The 27,368-nt window shown below is 31.0% G+C and overlaps 1 protein-coding gene across 1 annotated transcript; it reads left to right on the plus strand.

Moving 5' to 3' along the window:
* Positions 1 to 413: 413 nt before the first annotated feature.
* Positions 414 to 27,258, plus strand: LOC107446099 (stathmin). Its single transcript, XM_016060659.4, has 4 exons — positions 414 to 588; positions 15,065 to 15,234; positions 23,156 to 23,347; positions 24,850 to 27,258. The coding sequence occupies exons 1-4, from the start codon at positions 579 to 581 to the stop codon at positions 24,937 to 24,939; spliced, it is 462 nt and encodes a 153-aa protein (XP_015916145.1). The 5' UTR covers positions 414 to 578; the 3' UTR covers positions 24,940 to 27,258.
* Positions 27,259 to 27,368: the final 110 nt, after the last annotated feature.

Here is a 27,368-nt window from a genome sequence, read left to right on the forward strand (position 1 = left end):
AATATCGTCAAATTTATATTACATATCGACTAATTTAACCCATTGATACACGAACGTAAACAAGTGCAAACCGGTTTTAGTCGCGTAAAAACAATTAAGCTGCATAGTATCATCTGCTAATTAAGATTTAACAGGGACTGTATATGGATATTGTATTTAAACTGCGTCTCTCCTACGATAACTTCAAAATAATGTTCAACAGCATATTTTATGCGATGAGGATGAATAATGCAATACAAGACAGCACGCAATCCTCTCAATAATAAAAAGAAACAAAATATTGAAACGTAAAATAAAATAAAAAAATTATGCAGTTATAGGTTGGAACAATTCCCATCTTTTTTTGTTTTGTTTCGGCGAATGGAGTGTGTAGGGCATTAACATGGCGCCGACCTGTCTCTGTTGTCCACAAATGCCGGGGCGGCCCGAGCGTTGTGTGCTGCCCTCTGCCGAAAATCTTGTTTCTTCGGAATCCCGTTTTCAACCGCAGCGGTTCTTAACTGCACCCCCCATACTGTGAATTGAGTTAGCAGACGATTTATACTTCACTGCCCACCTTTAAAACACATACCATCATCATGTCTGATTGTGAGTAGATTTTTAGATTTTTAACTATCTTCCTTTCGAATTAATTTTAAAATGCAAATTTCAATATTAATGTCACGGTTATTGATTTTCTGGAACAGATGGAATATATTATTTTTTTTATAGGCACTTAAGGTGTGGTCAAACGTTAGATTATTGGTTATTTCATTCAGAATTTATTCATTTTTTTAAACAGGTACTAAACAGCTTTGATTAAGTTTTTTAATTTAGTCGTAAATGAAGATCGTGGCTTTAAATATATTAGATATGAATTCGGGACGAATATACTCGTGATTGATTTATAAGGCTCAAACGCTTATATCTTTCGTTTTAAAGATGCAAAAATGCATTATTCTCTGAAAAGATTGTAAGATTAGGAGCCAATGTTGCAAAGAGTAATTTCATTTAAATTCATCTGTTCTGAATTGCATTTTAATTTTTTCAGATTTCGCTTTTTGAATAAGATGTTTTTTATTTACAAAAGTAATTAATATTATATCTGAAAAATAGTTAACTTTGGAAATAAAAGCTTTTTTTAAAAAATAAAAAAGGTACATTTATAAACGTAAAAGTAACGAAATAAAAATACGTCGCTTGTGGGGGGGAAAATAAAAATCTATAATAATCGAATAGTGAGTCATGTATGGTGAGGTATACGTAGTGATGCATACGATGATGCAATGCAGTACCTTGTTATGACTGCAATAGAGTTAAAAAAGATTATTTTAATTTATATTTTTTTATTTTGTCTAAATTCTTACTAAATGTTATAACAATTAAAATTAGCAGTTTTTTAACTAACATTTCCAGTTAATTTTTTATTTAAAAATAAATATTTAAAAATTCAATTTTTCTTATAATTCCATTTAACATCTTCAATTATAAAATATAATTACAATATTTAATTATTAAATAAATTATTTATTGAGATAAAGCGAATCATAAACTAAATTCACTTTATGCATAGAATCAGAGAATGTGAAATTGTATATACGTTTTCACTTTTATACAATTTAAGTAAGTACGAACTTGTATTCGTCAAAAATGAATGGATATTTGCATATAATTTATAACGTTTCATTTGCAGGTGAATGTTTCATGCTTATACTTTGAACATGAAAGTGATAAAGTAAAGTTTATAAGTTTTAATTTCATTTATCACTATTTTATCTATCCCTATTTTTTTGTATTCATTTAAAGAATTTTAAAGTCAAAAAATATTATTTTGATTTTAATAAACGGTAAATAAATGAAAAAACGTTAACAAATAGTTAATTGTCATTTTTATTAACTGTTCACATTTACTAAAATTGATACGGAAAAGAGATTTTTTTTTATTGTTTTATTAGGAAAGCATATATTAACAATAGTATTTGATTTATTCATTAATTGATATATAATAATTATACATTGATATAGTATATTGATATACAATTATATAGTGATATATAATTATATATTGATACATAAATCATATATTGATATATGATTTATAAATATTATTTGATTTATTGTTGGTTTATTCGAGATAAATACGATTTTTAAAAATGGGTTATACTACTGATTTACAACACTGCAAGTTTATTTTAAACACACCAAACATACTTCTTTCAATTACGAGTGAAGATACTGACATTCGAAACTAAGCCAAAATTAAATGTTGTAAATTCTAAAGTCAAAATAATATTTTTTTAACTTAAATTTTTTTTATTTGAATGTAACAAATTAGTGACAGTAAATCTATGACTTATGAAGCTGCTTTCGTGACAAAAGTATAAGAATTCAGCATTCATCTGCAAATTAAACGTCAAAGCAAAATCAAACTTTACGTGATAAATTTGATCAAAATGAATACATATACTATTTCTAAATCTATAAATCATTTTTAAATGTGCATTCATTTAATGGTTTAACTTTGAATCTTTATAGAATTTATTTAAAACTAAAATAAGCAAATGTTAGTAATATATTAACTTTATTTATTAAATTTCAATTATGCGGGGTTATAAGAGTTATAATTGAAGAAGTTGAATAGACATATAAAAAGAATTAATAGCCATCACTTATGCCAAATTTATGGCCATATTTTAGAATGGACAAAACAATGGAGTTACTTTATTGCGCAATAAAATAAATTTCTCATGGAATTTCAGTCTGCCTCCCCTCTTGAAACTGCAGCGACGCAACAGCTATTCCACAAACCAACGTATTGAATTTAGTAATTCAGCAATAGCAATTATTGCATTGAAAGTTATCATAGCATAGCAATATTCTCTACAACAACAATTCCTGTTGAAATTTCATCACAAAGCTTTGAAAAACTGTATGGTTTTATTTAATAATATAAAACTACAATGGCTTCGAAAATATGATGAAGGTAATAAAAAGTCGACACGTTTCGAGCGCTCAAATGTAGGCGCCTATTCTCTCGACGAGAATGAGGGGGAAAAAAGTGATTTGAAACAGAAATCGTTAACTTCCCAACGAAAAAGGGAAAATAAAGCTGAAAACAAAATTTCAAAACCCTCAGTTTGCAGGTGTGAAATAGAAATTGAAAACGAAATAAAAACTAAACTGGATAAACCGTAGTAATCGGAAGCTGTCACAGTGATCAAGATGTCGATTTTATACATTTTCGTCTGGCGAGTCTTGAAAATGGATGCCCATTATTGAGCTCTTGAAACATGTCGACTTTTATTACCATCTTCATATTCAGAATTCAGAATCAGAGAAGGGGGGAGGGAGGAAATGGAAATGTTCTTTTCCTGTTTATTCTATACAACGTCTTAAAACGTACATCGCATGAATAAATTAAGAATCTAACCTTGATCCTGGTATTCAATGCTATTTATAATTTTAAAAAATACCCAATTTATTGTATATTGAAAATAAGTTTATGTTATATACTGGATATTTGAAAAATAAAAAAAAAAACGCAATAAATATTTAAGTGTTCTTCTGTAGAAAAATCGTTTTAATAAGTTCTGAACAAGTTTAATAAAAAAAGAAGTGTTAATAAATAGAGTGAAACAAGTGATAAGCTACAAGTGATAAGCTATACAAGTGATAAGTATTAATAAGGGTGAAAAATTTGTGTTCAAAAAAATTTAAGCGTTAAGAAGTAATTCAAGAAGTAATTTTTTGAGAAATTTATAAAATAAACTATATATTTTATTTTCACCTATTTTTTATTTTTAATGAAGTTTCTTTGTAGGTAATCGATGCAATATTGCATGCCCTTGCTTTAATTATTTTCACTCAAGCACAATATATCTGTCTGAAGAATGTGCAATCTTCGAGTTTATTTAAAATTAAAAAAAAGCTAGAAATTTGCTTAAGATTTTGCGAAGTCAAGATCGTAGCTCATGAGTCAGAGGTCAAGGACAAACATTGAATCAATTCAATTTGATATAAAATACATTAGCGAAATTCAATTTTTACTGGGCAACAAAGCTCCTTAGTAATCTTAAGGCGAACTCCAGTAAGCGAAATTTTATCAGTAATTTATGATATAAAAATTATCTCTGCCTATTTTTTATTGAATACTTTTGGTTATGTTTTTTTTTTAATTTAGCCTACATGTCCAGAAAGCATGTAACCTTACGAAAACCTTGTCTCTGAACTGTTTTTTAACTGTTATGAAAATGTTAGTACTAAACCCTTTGTTCAATAAAGCAAAAATATCGCAGTTTCAAACCTTTCTTAAAAAAAAAAAATTTTTTTTAAAGCTTTTTTAAAAAGTATTGTCACTAAGGTAAAATGATGACGTAGGTCCATAATGACGTTTTATCTGACGTCACACTAGTAATAGGATCAAGCTACATTGTCCATTAAAATTTCATAACAATGTGTATTTAGCTGAGCATACAAGACTTCGTGAAAAGTAACCTTATAATTACCTAGATTTAAGATTATTTTCACCTTAAGACTAGCTTTATTCAAGGATGTTTTCACTCTTGATAACTCTAAGTCAACCTCGATTTACGGTTTTCATATACAGTCGAACTCGTTTATAACGAGCACAAAGGGACCGTAACATTGTACTCGTTAAATCCGAGTGCTCGTAATAAACGGATCCTTAAGGCAGGCGTGCAACCAGAAGAGGGAGGGGAGCTTGGGAGGTCAAATGATTGAATTTACTTAAAATTTAATTGATATTTACTTACTTTAATTACATTAATTAATTTAATTAAATACTTTTCTTAATTTAATGACAACTAACCTCCCCAACCTGCGAAAGATTAGAGCGATAAGGGCAATTAAATTTCATTTCGCGGTTTTTCTTTAATTTCACGCATTTCTTATCATTTTGAAAAAAAGATAAGACAGAAAGGCCAGAAAGATGAGAAAAAAGATTGTCAGACAGAAAAATATTGCTCGCTGAAACCGGGTCTTGCTCGTTAAAAGCGACTTCTGTTCCGCAGACTTAACATTGATCCAACCAAATATTCTCGTTTCCCTCGGTAAATCCGAGCTCATTATAAACGAGTTCGACTGTAGAAGGTTGTTTTCCAAGGTTTTGGATTAGGGCAGTGTTTCCCAAAGTGTGGTACGCGTACCCAAAGGAGTACGGGAATAGTTCAGCGGGGGTACGCGTTCTTATGCGAAATATCTTACAACAAACGAAAATATTATTTAAAAACAAAGCTAGCCATGAAAATTTACAATTGCGTATTTTTCTATTGGCTATTTTTTGCAGAGTTAATAATTAGGGGTGTCAACAGCCAGTTGTGATTTTTAACTTTTGAGCAATTTTTTTATAGTAAAAATTACATTAATTTTTTTATTAGTGGTACACAGCGTTACGGAAAATTTAGAAAGGGTACACAGAAGACATAAGTTTGGGAAACCCTGGATTAGGGTCATGTGCGAAGAATAGAGCAGATTATCACAGATATCGTTTTAAGGTTATTAGATTTACACGTAAACCACATAACAAACCTTTTTAGGTTTACATTCAAAGGTTTTTGCTGAGTTAAAATAAACCTTATTTTGCTATCTGGGTAGATGTCTATAAAATAATAACAGTTAAACAGCAGCTCAGACAGGACGCGTTTTTAAGTGGAACAAATATAGTTGTCTCAGTTTTAAAGACCTATTTCAAATTCAAACTCCATGGGAACATCCACGCAGGTAGAACACATTTACGGGGAATATTTAATATGATTCATATGAAATTTTGTATCAATAAAGTGTGTAATTAACGGGTAGTCTTTTCAAAACGAAAATAGAGCAAAAATCGCTGAGAGAAAAAAAAAATCGTACAAGAAAAAAGTTTAATAATCGAATAATCATTGAATTGGATTGATTGGAGTAATTGTAAAAATTTCGATTGTCCCCCGTTATTTGCTAAAATCGATTCTTCTCTTTANTCTTTATGCCCCCCCCCCCCTTTTGCTATCTCCAACTTTTCAAGACGTCAGTCAGATTACAACGGTTGCTATGGCAACTCTCTTCACTGCGGGCAGACGGTCAATAACCGGAGGATTGTCTGCCGCACTCATACCCACCCCCCTACATCGCGATTTGTATGAGAGATAAGCAACGAAGTGAAAAATGAAAAATTTGAAAAAATAAATAAATAAAATATACGTTTTTCGATTTAAGGTGCATTTTTATTTATTTTGACTCTTTAAAATAAGGCAATAAAATTTTTTGTGATTTACAGATTTACGTGTCACCATTTCTAATTTATTTCCTTTTGTTTATTCGGTAATAATAAAATAGTACGACCCCTAAGCACGGAAGATGTAGACTAATTTGTATTTAATTAACAAATTAAATCTACTTAAGTATTTTTTATTATACAAATCACAAAGTTGAAAAGTTGTAAGCTCTGATTTTTAAAATTTGTTATTTTCTTTAAAAAAAAAACTTTTTTTTCGTTAATTTTATTTCCAATGTTGTTTCAACTACAAATTAGCTGCATGTTTTCTCACTAAATGGTCATAGATAGTTTTAAATTAGTTTTTTTTTATTAATTACTCAAAGAATATACCAGCTGCAAAGTAATATCGCTTAATTAGTATTTTTTTAGTAACCTGAAATCACATGATTATTTTTTTTATAATAAAGCTTCTGAAACATTTTTTTATAATACTCAACAATTTATAATTAACGGTGTTTGAAACAAATAAAATAAGTTATGCACTAAAAAGAAAAATTAATGGAGAAACGATACTAATTCATTTAGGACATTAGTTATGGAAATCGATACTAACTTTTAAAATCTCTATGCTTATATTGACACCAATAGTGCTGAATTAATTTTGGCAATGCGAACGTATTAGGAAATTAAGCATACTAATATACCAAATTATTAGACCAATTATTGGCCAAATTATTAGACGCTCTATAAGATTCCATGTAAAATCTTAATTATCAGGTGATACTATACAACTCTATTGTTTTTACGTGACTGAAACCGGTTTGCAGTTGTTTATATTCGTGTATCATTTGGTAAAATTAGACGATATATGATATGAATTTGACCATTGGATAAATTGAACGATATATTACATAAATATAAAATATTTATTATATCAAGTATTATATTAGTATATTATAATAATTAGATCAAATTATTAGACGTACTGTAGTATTTTAATAATGACATGTTTTGCACAATTTTATATGCAATACCTTACTATTTAAACATAAATGTAATGGGTTTTTAATCAGGAGATTTTTTATATACTTCCTATTTGTATTTATTCTTAAAGTATCACATTGTAGTGTTAACCAATTGATACACGAACGAAACCGACTGTAAACAAGTGTAAACTGCGTAAAAACAATAAAGCTGATATAGTATCATCTGATAATTAAAATTTTACACAGAATCATGTACATCTAATAATTTGGCCAGGTAAATGAAATTAGTAGATTTTGTACCTATTAATATTGCATTAAAGTGGCTGGGTGGCGCAGTTGGTTTGTCGTCGGCCTTCTGAGCCCAAGTCTGCGGGTTCGATCCCCGGCCCAGACACCGGATTTTCGGGATGCAGAAATCCTCAGCGGCCTTGTCGTATGATTATGCGGCATGTAAAAGATCCCTGGAATGCCTCATTGGCTCTTGGCATTTCCGGCAAAATTAAAATTCCTAGTGCGCTTTAGCATCCAAATAGAGTCTCGGTGTTGCCATCTAGTGTGGCAGAAACTAGACGTCCAAATTAACATGACCAACGGTATCTCACCCATTGTGGTGGTCCTGAAAGAGTGGATACCACCTCTGGAGAACGCACTAGGTCTGCTCATCGGCAAGACCGATTGTGCAGCTCATTGGAAATAAAAATAAATAAAAAAATATTGCATTAATACTGCGCAGTTGTAATATAGATAATTTAGAAGGAGGTGTTTTACATGCCTTAGAAAGGGATAAGTTTCAGAGAAAATCATCATCGTGAGAAAATCGACCATCATGAGTTGACTTCAAGCAATATCATCACACCAAATGCTACTGAATGCCTATTTTTATGGGATGAAGTACTAAAAACGTGTTTTGCTTAATCTAGTAACGTAAAGCTACTGGCTATATAAAAATTAATAATGAATAAAGAAAATTAATTATTTATGCTTTATTAATTGCGTTGTAAAAGTTTTCATAATATTGTCTAGTACTGATTTATAGAAAATTTAATTTTTTTCACCCCGTACAGAAAACGGGTATTAATTTTGCGTAGAATATTAGTTTTAGAAAATGAGTTTATTTGTTTGTGTTCTGTCTTATAACTCAAGAACTATTTGTTCTTTCATTCGGAGAACGACTGCAAGGAGCAAATTTCTAAAATTCGTTTGAAATATTCAATTAGTTCGTTTGGTGGAGTCGTATGAAAAAGGAAACGTTTTCATTGGCTTAGAATTTGAATCAGCGATATTTGATAACTTGTATCTCTCATTTAAAAAAAATTCGTTATGTTCGTTATTCGTTATGTCTGATAAACTCAAAGATCAAATGAATGTCATAGCATTGACATATTGCGTTACAGAATTAGTGTTTCTAAAGTTGTTTGAAACCACGTGTTTATTTTGTTTATAGTTATGCTTTTAAAACGGGAATCTATAAAAATAAATAATTTGAAATTAACAGCATTTGAAATAAGAATAATAAGTTATGTACTGAAAAGTAAAATGAATGGAGAAATAGTACTAATTCGTATAAGAGAAACTTAAACCGCCTTGCTCTTATAAACGCCAGCAAAGCGTACATTTGTTATTAGGTTTTAATTTAACTCAAGAAATAGTTATGTTCTAGGATGCAAAATTAATGGAAACGAGATATGTATTTTATCACCATGCTATTAACTCCAATGAGGCTTAATTAATTCTGCTAACATGTAGAAAACGAAATAAAAAGTAAGATGTTTACGGAAACGAAAAATTAAGTGAGAAATAGTACTAATTTATTTAAGAAAAAAGTAAGTAATCAAACTATTTTAAGTGATAATGATGTTTGATTAATAATAATTAGGTTTGATTAATAATAATTAGGTACTTATTGAAATAAAAAATAAGCTATGTTGAAATCAATATTAATTGAGAAATGGTACTGATCCGTTTAAAACAAGCATAAAATATAGCTAAACTACTATTGACACCAATTATGCTTAATTAATTTTGTTAATAAGTATTAACAGAAATAAAAAAAATAATACGTATGTACTCCAAGCACTATAAAGTAAAATTAATAGAAAAATGGCACTAATTCGTTCAGGAGAAAAGTTAAAAAATCGCCATACTGTAATTAACGTCAATGATGCCTAGTTAATTTTTGTACTTGGAACTACTGTGGTATTTGTTACTGATTAAATAGGTACCAAATGTGCAAATATATATATATATATATATATGTAATGTAATATATTAGCAAATTTGATGTCTTTTAAAATATCATCAATACTGGAAAGCTTTAATATAGATGCTGGGAAAATTCCTTTTACGATCTCTCTAGAAGGAAAAGTAACCAGAGAAAATCGTGTAATTACGGTGAAGTTTCACAGTCATGAGTTAACCTCGAGCAACAGCATCATACCCAAATGCTTATCAAATTTCTTTATTTTGATGAACTACTAAAATCGTTTTTTCTTAATCTAATAACGTAAATAAGCTGACTTGGAAGGATAATATGTAATAATGAATTTAAAAAATTGAATTATTTTTTGCTTTATTACTTGTGTCGGCATATGTTTTTCAGTTTTCTGCAGGATATCGCAGTTTTGTTTAGTGCTGATATATTGATTTCTCACTTTTTCCACCTCGTACAAAGAACGGGTATGTAATAAATAATGTATAATAAGTAACATATAATAAATAAATGTCATTGAGATTTATTGTTAAATTATAAAAAAAAAAGCAATTTGTGATACTTCACCCTTGACTTAATCCTATAGTTTTTAATGAGGTTTCAAAACACAATGTTTGTAACTACTATGAAGTTTAAAATGTAAAAGTTGCGAAACTTGCTATGCTGCAAATCGTAATCATAGCACAAAAGAACTAATTCTTTACTAATTCCATTTGTGTAAGCACAACATGTGCACATTAAAAGCATATTTTAGATGCAATATAAGGCTTAAGGGATGTAGTGTTTATTTATTTATTTGAGGAGAGAAGATTTGCTCTATATTTAGCTTCCTCAATCTTACCTTTCATTTTTTTTATTTACATCATTTGCCTCATTAATATTAAAACATTACTTTTCATCAATTCATTGAAAATAATATATGTATGTAATTTAATGTTTTCTGGCAACAAAAAAAAAATTGCAATGAGGCCATTTTAAACAACTATTTTATATTGACCATTGATGAAGATTGTGGGAACCTGGTTGGCAGGGCTCAAAACTTACACTCGCGAAAACGGGAGTTCGAATCCAGCCAGCCGAAGACTCCCGTGTAGTAAATGGTGCACGCTAAATATGTCGGACCACAAAGTCCTCTATGTTCCTTTAACAAATTATACCTCCGGGGGTACTGGTTCACTGGTTCGAGTCAAAATTACGATCTGTGGATGAATGCATGAATGGGTACTCTGTTAACTATTTGCAATGAAAAAATATATTCATAAACAAAGCACGATAAATGTTATTTAGTTTTAATATTTAGTTATGAAAGTGAAAATATTAACAAGAAAAAAAAATCAAACTTGAGTTGCGTAAAAAATTTTGATAATTGCATTTGCGTGCAAGTTATTGTTGAACTTATTCTGGAATTGATCTTCTACAAAGTGAAGTAGCGTGCCGTTTATCATCAACCCACATGAGCTATTACTCTCCTTCCCTGAACCCGGAAAAGGTAGCTTGTTTACTCTATAATCTATTCTAAATGTCAATAAATATTCTAAGAATTTAGAAAAAAAATTCCGTCTGATTTTATATCCGCACTTCTGTTGCATGAAATTAAACATTCTCAGAAATTGTAAAAAAGAGAGAGTACTCTTTCTTTAGATAAACAATGTGTTCTTTAAATTATTTCTTATTGAACTTGTTATTATTGAACTTTTCTCATTGAAAAGCAGCGGTGTTGTTTCTAACCTTACTGTTAGAAGAAAATAAAAGGAAACCTTTCAATATTAAAAGCTCTGGAAAAAAATAACAAACTTTTAGTAATTATGAAAAAATTACTGTACTTTTCAACTCATAACTGAGGAGTATCTCAAATGGAATCATTTTCCTTTTTTTTTTGTTCAATCAATGGTTCAATCAAACAATTTGTTCATTAGTTCAATTTTAGCAATCGGGGTGATTAATGAGCACAACGAGCAAGGGTCAGAGCTTTAAATTAAATTTTAAATTAGTTTCTAAATTCAAATTTAAATTAGTTTTTGAATTTTTAGCTTGTGAAGTTAATAATGTTATTTTAAATCTTTCTGGACAATATACTATATAATAATGTATGTGTTACTCTGAATGACCGATATTGGTGATTGTTGACTTCCATGGGTAAATGTTGAGAATCCCGTATTCGCTTTAGTAAATGTCCGAAATATATACCAAATCTACTTAAGTGCCACTGCCCGGTATGCCCTACATCAATAATTTTTTAGAGGTTAATTCCACTTACCGGTATGCAATTGCCCGGTATGCCCTACATCAATGTTTTTTTAAGGTCAAATGCCACTGNTAGTTCAATTTTAGCAATCGGGGTGATTAATGAGCACAACGAGCAAGGGTCAGACTTTTAAATTAAATTTTAAATGAGTTTCTAAATTCAAATTTAAATTAGTCTTTGAATTTTTAGCTTGTGAAGTTAATAATGTTATTTTAAATCTTTCTGGACAATAGTCTATATAATAATGTATGTGTTACTCTGAATGACCGATATTGGTGATTGTTGACTTTCATGGGTAAATGCTGAGAATCCCGTATTCGCTTTAGTAAATGTCCGAAATATATACTAAATCTACTTAAGTGCCACTGCCCGGTATGCCCTACATCAATGGTTTTTTAAGATCAAATGCCACTGCCTGGTATATATTTGTCCGGTATGCCCTATATTAATGTTTTTAAGGTCAAGTACCGCTTCTCGGTATGCCCTACACTGATGTATTTTTAAGGTTCATTGTCCCTGCCCGGTATACATTTGCATGGTATACACTACACTGGTGCTTTTTAAGGTTCAATACCACTGCCCGGTATACCTTACACAGATGTTTTTTTTTTAAGAATCATTGCCACTGCTTGGTATACATTTGCCCGGTATACCCTACACTGATGTTTTTTAAGGTCAAGTGCCCAGTATGCATTTTACCGGTACTCCGAACACTGTTTCTCCTAATCTTTCCTCAGCAGATATTAAGACATCGATTAAATACAATAATACCAACGAACAAATTAATATCGAAACGGATATAACAAATATTTGGGACATTCACCAAAGCGACTGTGTGAATGTTGACATTCACCGATGAAAGTCGACATTCTCTTGATTTTGGTCATTAACGGTAAAAAATACTTCGTTTCGATAATTTTGACTTATTCTCGTTTCTTTACGCTAACTCTGGATTTATTTTTAAATTGGGATTTCGGCAGTTTTGAGGTGGAGACAACAATATATAACGTTTCTAAAGAAAAGCTAAAGCTATGGGAAAAAATAGTTTTATTTATTTTTTTGAACATTTTAAATAAAAAGAAAAATGTCGATGAAATGTGAAAAGAAAGATAATTCATTTCATGCTGTGGTAAAAAGCGATGCTATTTTTTATTTATTATATGAATGCCAAAATTACGAGGTTTCAATAATGTTTTGCACATTAACTTCAAATTTTGCGATATCGTCTGAAAAACAGTTCTTTAACGTAACATTTATTATTAAAAAATAAAGCAAAAACCTTTGAAATGTAATACAAAATGTAAAAACAACAATCAGAACTCAATAATATTTGAAAATGGAGGGGAAAAAAATACGATTATATTTATTTTATTTTATAACCGGTATTAAAAATCCGTCTCAATTCTGAGTTATCAATGTATAACTCCGCAGCCTTTTAATTTTGAACCTAGCCTAGAAAAACAAGGGAAATCCTGGATTGGAACAAAGTGGGAGAATTTTGGGGAGAATTTTTTGATGAAATTAACCAGCATTTGCGTTACATGGAAAATAAAACTACGAAAATCTCCCACAATTTGCTCAATGTTTGGGGATTCTAACCCATGATCTACTGAAAATAATTTACGTCAAAGCCCCGGTCATTGCGAGCCGGCAGCAGATTAACCAACCACCACCAATATAATTTATAATGTATTGTAGTATTAAACAACATTGTTACCCTTTGAAACTTGTGAACTTACCGAGTGCAACATTTGAATAAAAATATATTACCCCACGCTTTGAATTTCGAATTTTTCTTTGATGTTATAAATTATACAGTTGCCATTTACCATTGGCCAGATGAGTAGTTAAGTTATTTGATAGTTTTTATACCATCTTTGTTCATTGAAAATCAAACTATGTGATTTGTTTTTAAAATTAAAGAGAAATTTTATCCCCTCATTCAATTTTCCTGTTATAGTAAAATATTTGAACCCCATATCCGATTTTGTTTCCCAAAACTATTGTGTAACTATGTCACGGAATCACGCCTAAAAGTAATTTGACAATTTTAATTAGTTGAACAGGAACTTTTAGAATATAATTCAAAATTTTTTAAAAGAGATTGAAATTCCTGATATAGTTTCCAAAAATGGTGAAAACGGCAGAAATTTAAAGATAATAAAAAGCTTTTTCGCTGAAAGGAAAAGAACTTTTGAAACGAATGAAAATTAACATTCATATTTAGGTCCCATTGAATGTAATTCAATCATTTAAAATAAACTTGAATTCCGTTAAACATTTTGGTGGACTAAGGATAAGGAGCAGAATAGATTCGTGTATTGGTTCCCTCTAAAAGCATTGATAACAGTCTAAAAATGTTAAAGATTTTGAAAAATATTTTTACAAAATAGGTTTACACACTATAAGCATTAAAAAATGCAAAACGGGACATGAATCGAAACAATAAAGCATATAGCAGTGTAAGGTTGATCTTCATGCCAGCAAAAAACTTTATCATAAAGCCCTAACAAGGTTTATAAAAGGCTAGCAATTAAATCATGTAAGCTTGAAACAATGTTAAATTTAACTATGCTAGTTTATCTGCTATAAAGTTCCTATTAAGCTTAGATACACAACTTTTTTTAAGTAGGGATTGAATCTGCCTTTACAAAACATGGCTAGAAAAACCTTCTGAAATCGCGATTGAGTGATCAATCTCAAGAGTAGAAAGCGTTTTCAAATCGAGAATAGAATTCGCATTCTCAAGGTTTATTTTAAATTTCATGAATATCACTGAAACAAAATTTACTTTTCTATTTGAAAAATTAACGTTTCTATTTTGTGAAGCCCGAGCTGCTGTCGTTTCTACTTTAGGATATTTAATTCACTATTTTCCTAATAGATGGCACTAGTGGTCCCAGTTTTTCCCCGATTACGAGATCAGTCGAGGGAAGGAAATACTGGTAGGAGTTTTAGGATATACCATGTCCTGAAGGATTTATAAAGTGTATGCATTGAAAATCATATTGTTGTGTTTTTATATTATATTATACTAGTTATATCATATTTACCTTCAAAATTTTGCTCTAATTGAATAAGATGTGTGTGCAATCCATTACTTTTTTATGTCTATGTAAAAATTATAAATACAGTAGTTAGTGCATTTAAAATTTTATTTTTGTAATGAAAAACAATTTTCTAACTGTTATAATAATATAAAGAACAAACATAAACAGTAAAAAAAAATTTCATTTTTTATCCATTTTTCTGATTTTTTTCTATTCCAACCAAATGAAAATCAAAATACAACATTTTTATTAAGGTTGCCTGCAAACTGGGATATATGTTTAAAGTTTTAGTTGATTATCAATTTAAGTTTTTTTTTGTTGTTATTTTACTTGAAGTATTCTATTGGCTGTATTTTTTTTCTAATGTTGTGTCGTTTACAGCTGCTATTCGTGCCGAAGAAACAGCTAAGGGAGGAATCAAGTACGAGCTGGTCTTGTCTGAGCCATCCGTCAATGATCCACCCAAAAAAGAGCAAATCACGTCACCACCCAAGAGTATGTCCGTGGAAGAGATCGAACAAAAACTGAAGGCCGCCGAGGAGAGAAGACTCGTAAGGCATTTCCAATCATTTTCAACGGGGCTATTAAAAAAAACTCAAAATACAACCTAACCATATATTTAAAAATTAGGGTGCTAGATCCCCTGCGCTAACCAACTCCAATGAGTATAGCGCAATCATTGGTAACAGTGTATAAAAAACTGTTTTACACCAAAATATTTATAAAAAACGGAAAAAACTGTTTTATGTTTTGGCGTAACTACCACTACGATTATTTAACATCTATTCACTAATATAAAAGACACGCTAACTCGATTCAATCTTGGGATACATTGTAAAAGATGAAGGTTGGCAATGTTGTTAACACTAACATTGATGAACTTCGGACGTAATATGATCACGCCTACTTGGATAAAAAGTCCACATTGAACACTTGACTTGCTAGATGTAACTGCGTCATCGTCCTCCTCGCAATCTCATATCACACAACGGGTTCCTGTACACACTCGATTGCTAATAGCAACACAGGAGAGACCACACATTTAATAGTGAACTTAATACAGCTCCCCCGACAAGACCTCAAAATTCGGTGAACTTGACACAGCTGTCCTGAGGTATACAATTAACAAGTAGGAATGCAAAGCATCGTACATCCAAATCTCGTAAATAACGCCAACTAATATAGATGTTTTTGGCGGAGGTTATCCAATGGAGGGGCGCATGCGCTAGCGTCAAAATTTCAGTTCGGATTTTAACTCACCACATTTCCTCCCACCTTGAGTAGAATATCTGCAAATCTTTCGCAAATACCGCAACTAGTGATATCCATTCATCAAATTCTGGTGGTGGAGTATTGTAGCGTAACTACCGCTACGATTGTAAAACGTAAATTCACTAGTATATAAAACATGATAACTTGATTCAATCTTAGAGTAGCGTATGATAGAAAAAAGGTAACATTGTCAATGACTACACTACCCACAATATCAAAAAAGAATTGTTTCTTGGCCTGAAACAGTTTTTTTTCTACTAAAGTTGGAAATATTCAATTAAAATATATATGCTAATAAAAGTACTACTTACGTAGTACTATTACTTACTTAGTAATAATGCTACTAGGTAGTACTAAGTACTACGTAATACTACTACTGCTTAGTAAAAAGTACTACTTACGCTTGTGACTCACTTCTAACATCCAAACATATCCCTTATGATTCCATTAAAATTTATTAATGAACATAAATAATTTGGTTTAGTAATATTTTTTTTCAATTACTAAAAGTATATCGTTAAAACAAATTTGTTTTAATTTTTTTATCCTTACCGCACAGGCTGATATATCGAATAACATTTGTGCCTGCGATATAAGGTAATATTATAGAATTACGTTTTAAAAAATAACACTTTTAGTTTTAACTTCTTACTTTAGAAAGCAATCAAAATTTAAAAACATAATAATAGCAGAGTTAGAATCAGAAAAAGAAATATTTCCTTTAAATTTGGGATACAAAGATTTTTACAATACTTTTATCATTACTATTAATTTCATGCTGATGATTAAAGAAAATATAGAAATTAATTTCAGAAAACTGGATCCCATCTTGTGATTTTTTTCGGCCTTTAAAAATGCACCAACATCCTCATTAGATTTTCATATATAGTAATAGTTTCGTATATAGGATTATAGTATACGTATATAGGTATATAGTACGTATATGGGTATATAGGATTATTTTTCGTATATTGGATTTCGTATATAGATATAGTTTCGTATATAGGATTTAAGGAGTTACTACGAGGTGAGAAAATAAAATGAATGATACTAATGCCTTTGGAAAATATGTAGCACAAAAAATAACAAAATTTTTTATTATTTTTGTCATTTATGAAGTAATAATAGGTACGCAAATGGCTTGTATTGTTGCCTAATATTGATATTGAATATAATAGAAATTATGTTTTGAATCACTTTTTTTAAAAATAATTAAAATTTTTGGATACTAAAACAATCTGTATTTATTATGTGATTTGCTTATCAATATTGCTGAAAAATCTTTCTCATTCGGCAGAACTTTCTTACTAATGCTTTTCCCTTACCCTATTGAACCATTTTCACAAAAATGTGTAAATGTTGCTGGGCACTTGACCTTAAAAAGACATCAGTACTGAGTATACCGGGCAAATGTATACTGCGCAGTGGCACTGAATCTTGAAAAAAACATATGTGTAAGGTATACCGGGCAGTGGCAATGAACATTAAAAATACATCACTGTAGGGCATACCGAGAAATGGCACTTGACCTTAAAAAAAGCATCAATGTAGGAAATACCGAGCAAATACATGCCGGACAGTGGTACATGATCTTACCAAAACATTACTGTAGAACATACCTGGTGTATGCATACCGGGGAGGGGCACTTAACTAGACCTAGTATACACTGAGTGGCCAAATTATTATGACCACCTCAGAGTTTTATGCAAATGAGTTATTGCGTCACAGCTCTGCCGCTAGAGGGCAAGATAGCTATAACACGGGAATGCTGGACAAGTGAGTCATCAGTTATACTGTGTTGCTTGCTCAGATATGGGAAAGAAAAGTTATTTAACTGAATTTCAACGTGGAATGATTGTGGTTGCGAGATGTGTCGGAACGAGTATCAGCAAAACGGCTGCACTTGTGGAGTGTTCTAGAGTAGCAGTTGTTAATGTGTACAAAGAATGAACAATCAAGCAAAAAACTGGGTCTCAACGTCAGACTTGTGGTCGTCACAGGGTACTTAATGCTCGATCAGAGAAAAGACTGGCCAGGGTTGTGCAGCGCAACAGGATAGCAACAGTGTGACAAATTGCAAGTGATCTTAATCAAGGAGCTGTGAACGTCTCTGAACGAACTGTTCGACGCACATTGCGCCGTACTGAAGGGGTAGTCATAATAATTTGGCCACTCAGTGTATATTTTGGACATTTACCAACGCGACTATGTGATTGTCAACATTCACCCATGGAAGTCAACAACCACTAAGATCGGTCATTCAGAGTAACACATGCATTATTATATAGTAGGTAGTCCACAAAGATTTAAAATAATATTATTAACTTCACAAACTAAAAAATTCGAAAACAAATTTAAATATTAATTTAAAAATTAAATCAAAAACTAATTTAAAGCTCTGACCCCTGCTCGCTTTGCTCATTAATCACCCCAAATGCTTTACAATTATTTTTAGTTTCTCAACTTTACACAATAATTAGTATTATTATTATTTACTTTTCGAAGAAGCGATAAGCGTATCGTTAAAGTTAAAAATTTACCGAACTTTTTATTGCATTTACGCGGTTTTTGATGCAAAATCCTTATGGGATAAAATTAAAAATCTAATCATATTGCTCGTTGCCCATGACAACTTCATCTATAACAATTTATCTATGGGTATATATTTTAGTTTTATATAAATGTTTTGTTGATAATAATAACTAGCTCGATGTTTTTCTCCCTAGAAAGTGTCTATTAATAATGAGAAAATTTTATTCACAAAAATGTTTTAAGAACTACACGAATTATTTTAATTAAATATTTCGAATATATAACATGCGGATACTAGATATCGAATTAAATATACTTTTCATTAACTGTTTCGTACTTAACTACATGTATTGCACATTATAACGATATATAATAGAGCATAGAGACCGTAATTAGAGTTTTAAAACTCTTGATTTCAATAAATACCTTTTTTCGTTGAATAAGTAAAAATGGTACCTGGCTTAGAAGATCAAACACGGAACTTTACAAAGCATATAAAGAACCTGATGTCATTAAATTTATCAAAATTCAAAGGATTAAATGGGCAGGCCGCATTATAAGAATGGAGGATAACAGGACAACCAAAAAAGTTTTCAGTGCCAGGCCAACAGGTACAAGAAAAAGAGGACGACCAAACATAAGATTTCTAGACTGCCTTGAAAAGGACCTACAAGTTTTAAAGGTAATAAACTGGAGAATCTTGGCTAAGGGAAGATTGTCTTGGCATAGGCTTGGTGAGAAGGCCAGGGCCCATTCTGAGCTATCGTGCCAATGAGAAGAAGAAGAAATACCTTTGTAGGTTAGCACTTTGAATTCGGAATAGAGAAATATTTCATGTAAGCAATACTTTCATTATTTTTACACTAATAACAACCCAAGAAAGCCGACCGGTCTGTGTTGAGATTAGGGAACTGCCCTTGCATCAGAAAGGTTCTGGGTTCGAATTCCGGGCAAGGCATGGATGTTCTTTCCTTCTCTGTACTATCTGTCCTTACTGTGGGAGCAGCGTTGGCCCACCTAATAGGTTGCCCCTGAAAGAGAGGCCAACAAAATTGCCTGTAAGTGCCTGAATTGACGAAAAAATGTCAACATAGGTGGGCATTGGGAAAAAAAGGAAAAAAAACCAAGAAATCTGGATCTATACAGTTAGAAATTTTTCGGGAAAAAAACGGTTAAGTTACAATTTATTTAATTGTTATTTCATCATATTCAAACAAAACCAAATAATAAATAAGATTGCATTCAAATCATCAATTGTGAGAAAAACCGTTTATTAACTTCTTTCACCTAATACGGTTAAACAACCAGAATTTCCTCGGACCAAAAAGTCCCACTTAAAGAAGCAACTTAGTTCCTTGCAGATGGGTAAATATTCGAGCCGAGAGGGCAAAGCTGTCTGTCTTATGCCCGACAGAAGGGTGGTTCAAGTCCTAGCAGTGACGCCACAATATTTCTTCAATTCTCTTCAACGCATGACAGGGTTTCCTGTGTCTTCAATTTGTGACGTTGGGTTATTAGAATACGATACTCTCCTTCACGCATAGGCTGCTATCTCAAATGTCCAGTTAAACTTCTTTTTGTATGGTTTTGAATACACGCTAGTTGTAAATGGTTAAAAAAACATTCGTATTCAAGGTTTTTAGCCATACTACTAGCAAACGGTTTCAAAACCGTAAAAGTAAAAATGTTCGTTGCCGTAAACTTTACGGTTAATTGGATGGACAGACTGATTCCGGTAATTTTTTCTTCTTATAACCGTCGTTGAATGACCGACCCAATTTTGGGCTTACAACTACTAACTCCATAACCCTGAAATTTTAAACCTAATCCAAAAGACAAGCGAACTCCTGGATCAAGTATTGGGAGCAATTTGCCTTCTTGGATGACTTTTTGATGGAACTAACCCGCATTTGCGTTACCTGGAGAGGAAGACCACGAGAAAATTCCACAGTTTGCCTTACGGCAAGGGGATTCCAACCCATGATTCGTCTACCACTGAAGATATTTTACGTCAGCACTGCAGTCAGTGCAATGTGGATTCGGAATTCGCATTGACCAGTCATTGCTGGGATTCGAACCCGGTTCACCACATTGGAAGGTGAACGTTTTTCTCTCTGAGCCATCACGTCTACTGAAGGTTATTTTACCATAATTTTCGAAGGAAAATTCTAACAGTGTACCCGTGAGAATAGTGGATCATATCATGTGATTTTCTGGCCAATAAAAATGCGCCAAGAAAACTAGATAACGGTTTTATGCCATTAGATGCTTATTTCATGTACAGAAACGAAAAATGTAAGACTATTTCAACTTATGAATAATCGGTCCTATTGACTCGTGCTTAGTTTCATTGGATTTAGCATTAAAAATTTTCCATACAAAACAATATTTTGCTGCTCCAGATAATAGTGTAGGATACGAACAAGGTAAAACATTTTACCTTTTTGTTTAACACAAAACCTTTTTAACTTCTGAACTATTTGTTCATACGTCTCACTCAATTTGGGGTAACAAATTAACCTAACTTGCTGCATACGTTTTATTTAATTTTTCTCTCAAAATTCTTTTAAAAAGAATATTACGTATAAAGGAAAGAAAAATATTTTTAGGTGTTATTTGCTGTCACATAACAATAATTTTTGTGTAAAGAAAGAGAAAAAAGAACTTAATATTAATTTCATTGAGAAAAAAAACACTTTTTTTTTAAGTTACTGGAATAAAATGCAAATAAAGAAATGGGTGAAAAAATATAATCTTTTCACATATGCATGATTATATGAAGTTTTTTTTCCAAATTATTTGCTCGGTAGTTATCACACTTAAAATTATAAAAAGTATAATTATCTAATACGCAATCTTTTTTAACATTACTTCTAAAATTTGTGATCTAATAATTGTTATTTTAAATAAGATTTCATTACGCGGCAATGAAATAGTCACGAAACAGTTATGAGGGTTGATGAGCTAAACGAGCAGATGTCTCATCATTTTAATATTAAGTTACCATTTGAATTCATACATGGATAAAACTCCCCACTGTAAAGTAAAAAATTCATTACATTTCTACTTGTTTTCGACAATATACCATAACAGGAAAATTTATTGATTTATAAATACGTATATTCTACTTATAAATAAATATTTTTTCAGCTGATTTTTTTCTAGACTAGCATGGTGATGAAAAGAAAACTGTCTTTTTTTAAAACTCTTTAAAACTACCTCGGTTTTTAAAACAACACAAAATTTTTGCCCCGCAGATCTTCAAAATACACGTTAAGACGTTTTTTTCTTCTTTTTTTTTCCTTTTCTTTACCACTCGAATGCTATTGTTGCAAAGAAACACTTTTACAGGAAACTACTAGGAATGCTATTCTTGCTTGTCCGTAATTGGAATCGAACATTAATATGTTAACATACAGTCACGTTTCATTCGAAAAAATTGCTAAAATCGTTTTAAAATTTCATCTAGTTAATGGGATATATTTTCATAAAGTAAGATAATTATTTATTTATTTTGAAGGTACTTTAAGTACATTGCCTGTTTCGAATTTATAAGAATTTTAAAGACTATATAGATCTTATTTTGTGCATAAGATAACAACTTTTGGGGAACTATAATTCCTTCTTTATCATGACTTTGAGTTTTTCCAAACATTGTCTGCTTGGAATTCATAAAAATTTTAAAAACTACATGGATATTATTTTGTACGTAAGATAAAACTTTTGGGGGAACTATAATTCTTTTTTTATCACTTTGTACCTTTCCTAACGTTGTCTGTCTGTAATTTATAAATATTTTAAAAACTGCAAACACCTAATTTCTTACATAAGATAAAAATAGTTGGGGAACTATAATTCCTTTTTATCATTATTTTGAGTTTTCCCAAACATTGTCTGTTTGGAATGTGTAAATAGTTTAAAAACTAAATAGACCTTATTTTTACGTAAGATAAAAATAATTGGGAACTATAATACTTCATCTGCACACACCTTTGAATAAAAAAGGTATACAATACACGTACTTTTTTATCATCACTCTGTGTTTTTCCAAGCATTGTCTGTTTGGAATTTACAAAAATTTTAAAAACTACATAGACCTTCTTTCGTGCAATAGATAAAAATAGTTGAGGAACTATAATTCTTTTTCTATCATCACTTTGAGTTTTTCCAAACATTTTCAGTAGAGAATTAATAAAAATTTTGAAAACTGCATAGACCTTATTTGGTACATAAGATAAAAATAATGGGGAACTATAATACTTCATATGCGCACACCTTTGAATAAAAAAGGTACACAATACACATACTTTTTTATCACCGCCTTGTGTCTTTCCAAGCATTGTCTGTTTGTAATTTATAAGCATTTTAAAACCTAAATGAACATTGTTTTGTATTTACGATAAAAATAGTTTAAAAAATATAATTCCTCTTTTTTATTAACACTTTGAGTTTTTCCATTTTAAACTAAAAACCAACTAAAAATCAATAGTTGAAGCAATGTTTAAAGGACAATTTAATGAATAAATTAATAATGAAAAATGTATATAGTGTCTTTCAACCCAGAACTTAACTGCAAAAAAATGAAAATAAGTAAATACAATCATTTGTTGTTGACATTTTAGTCAAACAATTAATGTATAAATAAAAGTTGACATTTTATTTTTCAGATGTTGGAAGCGGAAAGACTTAATCAAATCAACGAAAAGAAATCGAAATTGCAGGAAGCGAATCAGAAGCGTCAAGAATACAACAACAATTTCATACAATCCACCAAAGAGACTCTCGAACAAAGGATGGAAATTTTTGAAAACAACAGAGAAGCTAAGCTCAAGGCTCTTCAAGAAAAACTAAAGGAACACGTAAGTTGAAACCATTTCAGTAAATTTACCCACAAAATTGCAAATAATTCTTAAGAGCTTCATACAGATCCCAATATTTCCAAAAGTAAACGAAATAACTAAATCGAGCATGGAGGGTTAATTAATATCTGAAATATCTACATTACCATTACCATTACCATACCACATAATATCCCATTCAGGTATTGTTAATATTTGGAGTTCTGGCCGGCCAAACCATACCTAGTAGTCATAATTATTTTCCCAGTGTACATTTTTCATGAACAATTTAGTAATAGCCAAAACGTATTTTTTTTATAATCACTAGCTCTTAAGTTTAATTTTTTTCAGCTTAATCAATGAAATCAATAAATTTCCTTGTAACTTTAACTTACAACTCTAATAACTTTTCCTTGTTGTGAGAGATATTAATATGATACAACTGCTAAGCACACAACTGCCAAAACCCCTGAAACTAGCTGATTGGAATTAAAAATAGTCGCCAGCTTTTGACTGTCAGAAAATTTGTTAATTGCCTCTCAAAATAGCGATCGAAGAGATTAAGGCTCATTTTTGAATCGTGTAAGCATTTATCTTAAATACGTGAATACATTTTACAGTTTAGGGTGAATCTTTTAGGATTCCTATTTAATTAGGCTCTTATCATTCCCTCCAGTGTATATTTTATGATTTTTATTTGTGTATCAGTTCATCAACTTTGAAATGAATATGTGAATAGGAAATTTAGTAAGACATATTCTATTTTATGAACTAGCATACCTGTCTAATTTATACATTTTTAAAAACTAGAAATAAATCTTAAAGGAGATAAATAAAATTGAATAAAACAGCATTGTCTCAAATTGCTTTAAGCGGGTAATTTCCTAGATATGTGGCGTAACTACCACTGCGATTGTTAAATATCAATTCCCTAGTATACAAGACATGCTAATTTGATTCAATCGTGAGGTACCCTTTGCTAGATGAAGGTTGGCATTGTCTTACGGTCTTACCCCACATTGGGGACCTGCGGACGTGAAAAGATCACACCTACTTCGATGGATGGTACACATTGAAATGTTGACAGGCTATTGCGTCTTTTGTCCTCCGTCATTTGATCTCTTTGCCCTGTTGCTTCTCAGTCTCATTTGCACACAACGTGTTTCAGCACACACTTGACTGCTAACAGCAACACAGGAGTGACCACACACACAATAATGAATTTAATACAGCTCTCATGGCTAAAGCTCAAAACCTGGTGACCCTAATCCAGCTCTCTTGGTCTTTCACAAATACGGCAACTAGTGGTATCGGTTCATCGAATTCTGATGGTGGAGTATTTTGGCGTAACTATCACTAGGATTATTAAACATCAATTCACTAGTATACAAGACATGCTAACTTGATTCAATCTTGAGGTATCTTTTGATAGATGAAGGTTCGGCATTGTCTAGCGGTCTTTCCCCTCAGATAGGTTGTTCAAAAAACCGTGTTAACTTTTATTTCATTCATTTTTGTTCCAGGAGCGCCACATCGAAGAAGTTCGCCAGACCAAAAACCTCAACTTGAGCGAAACCAACCAAGAAGGTACTGAGGTAGCTTCATCTGGTTAAAGCTTTCCATACTATCTGCACTGTTTTTCGCCAAATCTTTACTGCTTCATATCAATACATATTGTGTAGTTGATCTCAACAGTGATAAATAGAAACAGTTTTTAGCTTCAGTATCCTTTCATTTGACTCAAATGGAAGTTAATTATTTAGAGGTTTGCTTTCAAAGTAATTATTAAGAACGCATTTTTTTTTCTCAATACAGTGAAACCTCTCGGGATCGACCACTCTCCATTCCACAGAAAGATGGAGGTTGGTCATTCTTGGAGGTTACCTCCATTGACTTCAAAATACTTATCGAAGGCACATGATGCAGATTTTTGCAAGGTCTCTGAGAAAAGTTTTAATGCTCTCTCCTAAAGATTTTCTTCAACGCAAAGTCTATGGAAAATAATCCGTGACTCTCTAAATTGGTCGTATCCCAGATAGCAAAATAAGGTTTATTTTAACTCAGCAAAAACCTTTTAATATAAACCTAAAAAGGTGTGTTATGTGGTTGACCTGTAAACCTTCTAACCTTAAAACGAGATCTGAGACAATCTGCTCTATTCTCCCCACGTCACCCTAATCCAAAACCTTGGGGGAAAAACCTTCTATATGAAAACCTTAAACCGAGGTTGACTTAGGGTTTTCAAGCGTGAAAAAAATCCGTTAATAAAGCTAGTGTCTCAAGGTGAAAATAATCTTAAATCTAGGTAATTATAAGGTTTCTTTTCGAAAAGTCTTGTATACTCAGCTAAAATCCACCTTGCTTTGAAATTTTAATGGACAATTTAATTTGATCCTATCGCTAGTGTGACGTAATATGGACCTAAAACGTCAATATGGATCTAAGTGACAATACTTTTTTAAAAAAGCTTTAAAAAATAATTTTTAATCCTTTTAGGATATAAAGCTTTGAAGCTGCAATATTTTTGCTTTATTGAAAAAAGGTTTTTAGTTCAAACATTTCCGTGACAATAAAAGGAAAATTCAGACACAATGTTGCCGTAAGGTTACGTGCTTTCTGGGAAATAGAGATGGTCCTTCCTGGAGGTTTCACTGTGTTTTAAAATTTGATACTGAAGCTCCAGATATTTAAGTATAAGAAATCCTATGGCATATTTTTCAAAAAATTGTAAATGGACTATATTTTATTAGTTTCGTTTTCTCTCCCTATAAAATGTGATTTATTTTTGCTGGTAACTAATGTGATCTCTCGTTTTTGTTAATTAAAAGTGATATTTTATAGAAAAAAAGTTGTTACCAAGATAATTGTTTATTATCTATTTTACATATTTTGTACAGCACATCGTATGCTTTTTTCACTGAAGAAAGTGAGGAGAATGAAAAATGTTCTAAAAAAAGAACGTTTTAAAGAGATATAAAAAGTGCTCTTATTGCAAACGAAGTTGAATAAAATGAACACAGCTTGCAGTTTTTCTTCTTTTTTTTGTCCCTCTTTGAATACATAAAAGAATATTTTTTTTTAGTTATAATGCATCTCCTTATCCTTGTACGGAAATCTAACCTCAATGAGTAATAAAATTTGCACAATTAAACAGCTTAAGTAAAACTTTTAGTTCTTAAAAATGTTCTTAACACCAATCGCGATATTGATTTGTATTAAAAAATGAGCAAAATAACAGACATTCCATCTGAATATTCCGGCCATTTTTGTACACACCATCTACATACAAAAAAAACTCCTAATCTAAAATTTTGATCGCTTGTAGTTCGCTAAAACACTAGCCATTAAAATTTTAGATTTGATTCCTTGAATATCCCCAAAAAATTATCAGATAGAAGATTCGTTCACGCAGTATAGATTCTAGACACAGTGAACTACTGAATCAATGTAATTTTGTTTCATTCTACATTATACAGCAATATCAGCAAAAGTAATTAAATGCTCTCCACACATTTTACTGAATGCAAGCCGTAGTGTTTAAATGCGAAAGTGGAAATGTTTTTGCAATGATAAATATTTTACTTCGGTATATTTATTTTCTGTAACTTTGACGTCCTTTTAGTTTTGTAACTTCGCGGCCACTTAAATATTGATGCAAACTTATAAAATTAATTCTTGAAAATTGACTACTGAAACTATGCATGCTTGACATTATGGTAGAAAAAGAGATATATCCTTTTTTAATAAATAATTTAATGTATTGTTTTTTCAATTATCATTTCAAATTTCAACATTTACGTTTCATAGTTGCAATGAATTTGTAGACAAACTGTTGATCACTTATGAACTGATTTATTCATATAAATTGTCCAAATAATGTATGGAAATTCATTATTTTTACAAATAAAATGCTTTTTTGCAGCATTCACATATTAATAAAGAAGGCAGAAATATCAAAGAAACATTCTTCTGTTCTTTTTCTTCGTCAAAATTGGTGCATTAAAAAAGAATTTTGATTTCATTAAACAAATTAATGTATATA

The sequence above is a fragment of the Parasteatoda tepidariorum genome, chromosome 8 (assembly GCF_043381705.1).
Source record: "Parasteatoda tepidariorum isolate YZ-2023 chromosome 8, CAS_Ptep_4.0, whole genome shotgun sequence".
Classification (NCBI taxonomy): domain Eukaryota; kingdom Metazoa; phylum Arthropoda; class Arachnida; order Araneae; family Theridiidae; genus Parasteatoda; species Parasteatoda tepidariorum.

Bases quoted from the DNA above. Each gene is read 5' to 3' on its own strand.
- LOC107446099 (XM_016060659.4), top strand. The intron at 15,235-23,155 runs GTAAGGCATTTC...TTTATTTTTCAG, and splicing joins CCGCCGAGGAGAGAAGACTC to ATGTTGGAAGCGGAAAGACT. The intron at 23,348-24,849 runs GTAAGTTGAAAC...TTTTTGTTCCAG, and splicing joins AAGAAAAACTAAAGGAACAC to GAGCGCCACATCGAAGAAGT.